This window comes from Orbicella faveolata, unplaced genomic scaffold, assembly GCF_042242905.1.
Source record: "Orbicella faveolata isolate gen_17 unplaced genomic scaffold, um_ofav_v1 contig_1, whole genome shotgun sequence".
Lineage (NCBI taxonomy): Eukaryota > Metazoa > Cnidaria > Anthozoa > Scleractinia > Merulinidae > Orbicella > Orbicella faveolata.
In genome coordinates, this window is record NW_028301536.1 from 17078711 (window position 1) to 17087035 (window position 8325).

Genomic DNA, 8325 nt, shown 5'->3' on the forward strand with positions numbered 1-8325 from the left:
TTATCTTATCTGGTTGATCATTGAGAACATGACTTTTCATGACTTTTTTCCGGCTGGACAGTTTATTTTCTAAAATACATTTGACATCTTCGTTCATAGAAAAAAGGGCCAAACTTTGTAAATAACAACAGTTTTCTAAAAACTATGGCTCTTTGCCATACATGTATATATATATTGAAGTTGATACACTAAGTTATCAGTGGCTTTGCGATTTTGTCAATTTTCCACATCGTTCCTGATTCACCCTTTCGTGATTTGATGACAGTCCACTGTTTCCGTCGCTTCTCTTGTGCAGCCATTTATTAAAACATTGAGAAATGTGTCCAGTGCCAGCTTATGGTCACTTTGTTTCCTCCATTTTCGAATCTGAAATCAAAACCAATAAAACGAAATGTAATGACCTTTGCCATGCTTTGTATAAACCACCTTCAAATAATACCATTTCGTTGCGCCCGAATTGAACTGACTTGCCGCCCAGTCAACCTCAATTTTCCGTCTACTGGCGTGGTGGACTGTTCAAAACATACAGTAGAACGCCGCCTCACAGCCACCTCGTTAATACGGCCACTTTATTTTGGCCCACACAAAAGCTCACTCAGTCATTTTTTTTTTTTTATGTAAAGAACCCCTTATGATAAGGCCACCCTGTTAACACAGCCAGACTTTTGTGGCCCGTTGGTGACCAAGTGTTTTGTGTTTTTCGAGACGCTAAAAGTCAATTACTCTTCCCCTGTTGTGCCCTCCCGTCCCTCCCTTTGTATCTCCTGCTCACGCCTTATCACTTTCTTAACTCTTCGTTTCCGATTTTCTGCCATCCTCTCTATTTATAACAAACACCGCGAATCTATTTATGCAAACGTTACCAATAGACCATTTTACAGTTGTCTGCTCAGTGACCTGGCCTTTAAATGGCAGAGAGGCTGCAGGTGACCTTGTTTTGATAAAGACCTCACTGCTTTTGTTGTGTAAATCAAGTTGTTCCTTTGCTAACTAGTTGACATTTAAACTGATGAGAAAAACAGAGAGGTTTTTATCCAAGCAAGGTCACCTATAGCCTCGCTTGAGTTCATAGGTCAGTTAACTAAGAACACAACTGTCAAATGACCTATTAATGAGAATTAGTTTAGCAAAATTGATTGAAAGGGTAATTAACTGTCCTAGGACTACTATGTTTACCGTTGCCTTTGTCGCATTCATAAAGCAATAACCCTTTCTGGACGTCTAAGAGGCTAAGCTTTTCTCGTTGTCCTATACGTACTCCTTTAATTTTTGTGCGCAGCGTTTGCTCGCCCCTCTCTCGAGCAAAGAAGAAAGGACCATAGTGCATCACTGAATTATAATCGTATTTGACACCCAAGGAATCGATCGTCATGAATCTTTCCTTCCTGAAGTGAACTCTACATCCTGTAAACATGTACATACAAAGATAGTACTTCAGGTGGGATGAAACGAAAGAGCCTGAAAGCATTGAACTATTATAAAGCTGGATTAATGTGCGAGAACGTGGCTATATTGGAAAAATGTGTGGATTTTAGTTTTTCGCCTCCAGAGATTTTGCTCTTATTTATAACATGCTTGTTAGCAATCGTTATGTATAAATTTAAGGCAAGAAGGTCTTGTAATTTCGCTGTCATTTCACACAACCTGAGAACCCGGAATAGGCTTACAATTTAGTGTAACGATTGCAATTCTCAGCAATCTTCTCTCATATATTTGCGGTTGCAATGTGATGTAAAGGAGAAAACCAAACCCGAGGCAATACAGGTAACAGTTTTAATTTGTGCGTCTTCTTGGATAAGTAGTCAAAGAGCTTTTGGGCGTCACATGCAAAATGACTTTTATTTTATAGATTTTAATCCTAGTGACCTCGATTTGCTTCTAGCGAAACTGATTTACAATTAGTTGTCATAGAAAAAGCGCTAGTTTCGGTGCTAACGTCGTTTATAGTTATCCTATTAATTCTAAGAGTTGAGAGAGCCAATAAGAGTGCCCAAGAGTTTCTCTTTTTTCTTTCTTTTCTTTCTTTCTTTCTTTTTTTTTTGTGTACTGGAGTTCCTTCCTCGGCAAACTTCTCGCAGCTCCTCTCATTCTCGTTTGGCTCGGGATTTTTTCCCAGTTTTTCATCATCAACACACGTTATAACGATGATAACCAAATCAAACTGCTATTCTTGCGGCTACTTCTGTCAGAATTGTTCTGTCCCCTCTCGATCTGGTGAGGGTATTCGTTTCCTTCACTATGTACACATCCTGATTGGTACTACTAGTGAGCATGTTACTAGTGTGACACGAATCGCAAAAAACACCTTGTACTTTTACAGTGATTTTCAATATATGCGGTGCTTGATTAGCGAGTGACCAAAGTATGTCATCCTAAAAATAGCAATTACGAACATACCAGACATAACGTTTTCCCAAACCACTGTGAGGTACTGATCTCGATCAGGTCGGTTGTGCTCGTGGTAGAAGCCAAGCGCATGCCCAATTTCGTGTAATATACTTCCTTTGCTACAGGTGATCGTCACGTTGCTTCCATATGGTGTGGGCGACCTGCACGACATGTCTGCATACTCAGTTCCAACAGAGCCCACAGAAATGACTTGACGACCTCCAATACGACCCATACTTGAGGAGCACCTAGAAGGGAATAATTATAAATTCATCATGAGGTGATTAAAAAAACAAATATTTCATTTGCACCATGAGACTGTGCAGAGCAGCTAGTTAAAGATGCAACTGGTGTAAAAGTTATGTAAACAATTTCCTCTGTTCTTGAACACTGCCGAAGCCACCAGCAGCTGATTGAATTGCTTTAGGGAGGTATGTGTTTTGTGTTAAAAAGAATCGGCCTGAGCCGATTCTACACATACCATTTCTACACATACCCTCCCTCATATGCAAACTCGATATAATCGTCCTCGTTCTGCCTCTCTTTGAAAACGAGGCACAACCTGTCTTGCCATTCCTTAATAGCTGCGCGAATATTCAACAGAGTCGCTTCCCCTGCAATGAGAAAAAAAAAAAAACGATTGTACAAAAAATAAGGTTAACCCCATTATTATAATTTCTTCATGATCATTTTGAATAATAATCTGCCTATTCTGTTTTGGCCAGAAAACCTCAAAATAGATTGCTTAGGAAATAAACTTGCATTGACTGATTATAAGATTTTGGGATTCTATTAATGTTCTTAAGACGAGACTAACTATTGCAGGATACCCCTCTTGCTTATTCCATTTTCAGCTCTATTTCTGGAGTGTTAGTATCGGTCAGCGCAGGGAGATGTTTTATCGAGCTATCGCGTCTCAAAACGCGCTACTTCCAGCTGAAAGCAATCCGGGTTGGAGATATGACATTAACGTGCATTGTTATATCCTCAGTTACCATTGATTTTATCTCTATTTAGCTAAATAGTGAGTTACCTTTCACTGGAAATGTTTTATCCGTGTCAGTTTCTTGAAAACTTCACACATCACAACACCAAGAACATCAACAACATCCCGACAACAACAACAACAAAAACAACAACAACAACACAAGAACTCAATTTACCGTGACATACTGAAACCGTGACGTCTTTCATAGTGTTTATCAGATGCAGTTGAAGAAATCAAAGTTAATTTACTGACCTAAATAGCTAAATTGATTTCTTCTTTATGTATCTGGAAATAATTAGTTCTTCTTACGCATCCTTGTGGTTATGGAGTATGGAACTGTGTTGTTGGGCCATAGTTGTCGAAAGCCAGTGGGCGCCAAATCCTGGCCCTGTGAGTTACCGTCTTGCCAAATGTTTTGAATATTTTTTCTTTGCTCCTCTGTCAGTACCATATCACCTTCAAAGTATTCCTTTCCAAGGTTCAACTCTCCAAATGTTTCTTGTCCACCCATCAGCATATGCCAACAAGAATAAGACATAGACATGAACTCAGTTTAAGCAGCGGAGACAGTTTTTGTACTGAGGTACCTGTATGGAACTTTTAGAAAAACTTCAAAACCAATTTATTATTCTGATTGTCTTGTTTCATTTAATTTTTTTCTGAGTTGATGAGTTCATTTTTACAACCTAGGCTGAGAAGCTCTTTTATTCCTTGCAGCTAGGGGTACTCATTTTAGAGTGTATCTTAGTTTCAGACTAAAGCCGGTACATTTGAAAATAAGGCGATAGATGGAGAATAGACTAAAAGGCCACGGACAAAAATGCTATAAAAGGTCGACCACCGACCGACCGACTAGAAGGCCGACCTACCGACCGACCAAACAAAGGAACGAATAAACCAATGAATGAACAAAAGAACGTCGAACGCTCCCAAAAGAGTTACTGGCTAGCGATCCACAGCCCAAAGTTTTCTTTTTTCTGCAGCCTGCTTGAGGTATTAATGAAAAGTGTGTAAAAGTAGTACGGCAAATTTTAGACTTCAGCTAAGTGGCATCCCTCCCCGCCTTCTTCTTCAAAGTCATTTTCCACGTCTAATCAATAAACGAACGAGGAAACGCATACATGACTATGGGCGGACGGTGGACGAGATCTTGACGGATAGTACACTAGTCTGTGGATGCCCGGACACCGTTGATGGATATATACTGGCAGGTGGATAGACCGACAGTTTAATATGTACGAATATAATTAATAGACCGACAGAAAGATATGGATGTTAGATGTTCTTAGTAAGAAAAATCGAATATTAGGAGTCTTGGTGTTTATACTTTTCTAACCTCGCATTTGTTGGTCATACAGCTCAAACATCATGGGATCCGATTCTTCAATATCTTGATCGATGTCTGAAATATCGAAGAGAATTGTAAATAAAACTGAGGATAAAGAATATCATACAATTTTTTGGATAATGAATTGGAAAGTACCCGGGGATAAAAGAAAGCCTTTCCATGATGGGAGAAACCGTTTCTATAAGCTCGGTTTTCAAGCTTGAATTAGTCAAACTTACCATCTTTTACTATGGAAGCCAGTACGGTGCAAATTAACACAGAGGACACTACTGCAGTGGTTAAATGTAGCGTCATTGTTTCACCGGCAACATGGAAGCCAGTGCGGTACAAATTGACTCCGTACATAGAAGAAAATTGAGGACTATCTTCTTGATATTGATATCATATATTTCACTGTTAACGAGACTGCACATGGCAGACTTGAGGGGATGCATATAAATGGGAGTTCTGGTACCTGATTGAAAAGCTGTCAGTTCATTTGAAAATTAAATCGTGATAACCAAATACAGGAAACGAAACAATCTAGTGAATCTAGTGGCACTCAAGAGCTTTTGAAAAACAGAACTGGTATCAAAATTAATTTCTAGAGCCGTGCTTAATTTTCATTCTTACATGTACAAGCGGTGTTTCAGGTCATATTCTAACACCGACGGATTTAAAGAGCACACAATACTTTACTTAATTTCTTGTAGATCCTTTATCGTTTTTCTTAACGTAAACTCCTTTTGTTTCGATTAATAATTATTGCCATTGTTCTAATTTCATTGCAAGAACGAGTTCTTCTTTTTGTCGTACAGGTGTTACAAAGCGTTTCATTTGCATAGCACAAAAATAGTGCATCTCTGTTTCGCTTGGTGGTTACTGGATCCGGCCAGTGGGTGGATGGTGAAGTATATGCCTCTTCCGTCGGGGACTCAGATTTTTTTTTCTTTTTCATCCCACACCCAAACGGCCAATTTGTTTATTTTAAAGTGGCTATTAGATTTCCAGAACAATCATGGCAAATAAATTTATCAACCAAGCATTCAACGGCAAATCATTGGGTCTTCCCTTTTCAAACCTGTCAGTCAAAGTCTGATTCTGGAAAGATTGAAAATTTTGGCCCACTGATCAGGACCTGGGTCAGGTCTGACTGTATTCTGGAAATTAACTTGGCAATTTCTAGCTGGGAGTAGCTGGGTACCTCATCTGCAACTGGCAAATTAGATATGAAGTGCATTAGAACTTGCGCAAAGGCCACTCAATACTGTAGACCGCGTGCCACGATCTCGTGTACTCTATGAATTATCAGAGCGAGATGAAAAGTTGGTCGTCAGCCTCTTTGATTGGTCACTTTTGTCTTCCTGAGAACCTCGAACGCACAGAACAATTCTGATCACACTACAGATAGTTTACCTAACTCACAAAGGTTTCAAATGGTAAACCTGTTTTTGAGAGACAGTTACAATAGCAGCTAAGGTCGTCCTTCGATATTTCTCGAAGACTGATTCTGCTAATTCTTTGTTTGCTGATAAACGTGTTAAATAGAGATTGACCAAAGAACAGGTACTAATTAAGGCATCTTAAAGCGTATCAGTAATCCTTTTATCTAAGGATCATCATTTCGAATTCTCTGTTGGTTTACAGAAGTGGTGGAAAGCTATCTCATGCATAGCGTTAGTTTCAGTAGTTCAAATTAAAATTCATAGCCTGGGTATCTGGCTTTTCTAAAGAAAGGCGGCAGGGGAAGGAAAAAAGAAGAGGGAAAGAAAGAAACGCCGTTTTCCTCTTCTTTCCTCCTGCACTCTCGCCTCTCTGTTGTGAAGGTCGATACTCAGGCTATTAGTAAAGTTCATTAATGGCAAGTCATATCAGCAACATCTTAACAGCCTTCCCAAGTACTTTTGTCATCTGTTGTGGCCGAACAAAGTCTTTTGCAGTCTGGATCCTATTCCCTACTGCTGCAAAGGGTACTATCTGGCTTCTAAAATACGTTATTTTTCTGATGAATCTCGTAGAACCCGCCTACAGAGAAGGAGCCGTTTACATGAACAATCTACTTTTTAGTGATCACTGCTCCTAATTTTAATCAATTGATTATTTTAACTCTATATAATGAAATGCTTTTCCGTTATGAGCGGTAGCCAAGAATGAAAGTAAAATGTAAGTATACCCGAAATACATTACCCAGATTCAGCGGGAAACTATCACTGAAAGATTCCAATTATAAGAAATATACAAGAATTTAAATTCAGTAGCTTTTAATTACACTGAGCGCGAAATACACTTCACAACAAACAAAAGATACTTCAAAATGTCAGTCCATGCTCTGAAGGCAACTTCTAAACTAGCTTATTGTAATTAATAGTGAAACAGATTGGAACTACCCACTGTGGAATCTACTGGTCTCTTTCTCTTCTTGTCTAGTGAGTAAATAATAGAAGCATAACCTCAATAAACAGCACAAAAGTGAGACCAGATTAAACTGTATCCTCACCAATTCGTTGGTCTGTCCATTATTCTCTTATTTGTTTGTATTTGTTTGTATTTGATATAGGTGCATTTATAACTAGCCTAAAACAAATTAAATTATATATCTATAAATAAATGAGATGCGTTATATACCAATCAGTTACTACTGACTAGAGTCAGTTAAATCCTTTCTGTAAGAGAGGCGTGTTGTAAAGTTTTTACGTATTGTGTGCCAGACGACTTGTCCAAATTCACTGTTTTTCTAAAAGCGTTGGCACGACGTAAATACGCTGGCTGGTGTGCTTCTGACTGTTTTAACCAGTCCCAAATTCGCTTTTTGGTTTCTTTGTATGTTGGATCTCGGTATTCCTCGGGTAACTTACATTTCACTTCTATTCGAAGGTCTTGTTTGGTGCATGTAACCAGTCCGGCTTTGTTCTCCACAAGCCCTTCGTTTTCCTTATGTGTTGTTAAACCACTAGCGGCACCGTTCTTGATAGCTATGTTTCCACCTCGCGCGTTACTGTACATTGGTGGAAGTTTTGTCAGAGGGCGAATTTGAGACACCTTTTTCCCGGATTCCGTTAGTGGCTGGTTGCTCGAGAACATTGTAAACTCACAAATAGATGGAAGTGTAGGGAAAGCAATTATTTCTTTGCTGGTAGTGCGAGTTTCAGCTTGTTCCAAATCTGTTTCCGGCAAGGCAAATTCGACACGTAATGGCCTCGCATTCGACGATTGTTTGATCTGCAATAAATCTCCTTCCGCGCACGGTGTAGAGTAGAATGAAAAATTCCCTAATTCCTGTCCTGTTTTCTTTGGAAGTTTACTCTCTGGCGACATCATTCAATCATAAACCAGTAGTCATTGCTGAAGCCCCAACGATACAAGTGTTTGACCGACGCAAAATCAAACTGTACTTTTCTACTTGGTGACAAAGGAGGCGCAAACAATAGAGGCTGATCTCTAAGAAAACAGGATTAAAGGTGCTAACAATTTAGACAATGAACAATAGGCTGGTCCCACAGGAGCAAACTGTTTGTTGACAAAGTGAGAAAATTAATTAAACAACCAGTTCACCTCGCCATGAAAACGGCAGAGTTTGACTAAAAAGTCGATATGGTTTGATTTCAATTAGGTATAGGTTCTT

The 8325-nt window shown here is 39.2% G+C and overlaps 2 protein-coding genes across 2 annotated transcripts; both read right to left on the bottom strand.

Moving 5' to 3' along the window:
• Nucleotides 1–33: 33 nt before the first annotated feature.
• LOC110045686 (nematocyst expressed protein 6-like) lies at nt 34–5166 on the bottom strand. Its single transcript, XM_020751300.2, has 7 exons — nt 4943–5166; nt 4713–4778; nt 3686–3874; nt 2885–3002; nt 2398–2636; nt 1177–1404; nt 34–366 (listed from the first exon to the last, which is right to left on the bottom strand). Exons 1-7 carry the CDS (start codon nt 5067–5069, stop codon nt 341–343), a joined length of 993 nt encoding a protein of 330 aa, XP_020606959.2. The 5' UTR covers nt 5070–5166; the 3' UTR covers nt 34–340.
• A 1120-nt stretch (nt 5167–6286) lies between these two features.
• LOC110045687 (uncharacterized) lies at nt 6287–8116 on the bottom strand. Its single transcript, XM_020751302.2, has one exon. It carries the CDS (start codon nt 8019–8021, stop codon nt 7356–7358), a length of 666 nt encoding a protein of 221 aa, XP_020606961.2. The 5' UTR covers nt 8022–8116; the 3' UTR covers nt 6287–7355.
• Between the last annotated feature and the right edge of the window lie 209 nt (nt 8117–8325).

Coding starts and splice junctions, on each gene's coding strand:
- LOC110045687 (XM_020751302.2), bottom strand. CDS start 8,021: ATGATGTCGCCAGAGAGTAAACTTCCAAAGAAAACAGGACAGGAATTA.
- LOC110045686 (XM_020751300.2), bottom strand. CDS start 5,069: ATGTACGGAGTCAATTTGTACCGCACTGGCTTCCATGTTGCCGGTGAA. Junction 4,779..4,942: donor GGCTTCCATAGTAAAAGATG/GTAAGTTTGACT, acceptor TCGATATTTCAG/ACATCGATCAAGATATTGAA. Junction 3,003..3,685: donor CTCCATAACCACAAGGATGC/GTAAGAAGAACT, acceptor TTCTCATTGCAG/GGGAAGCGACTCTGTTGAAT.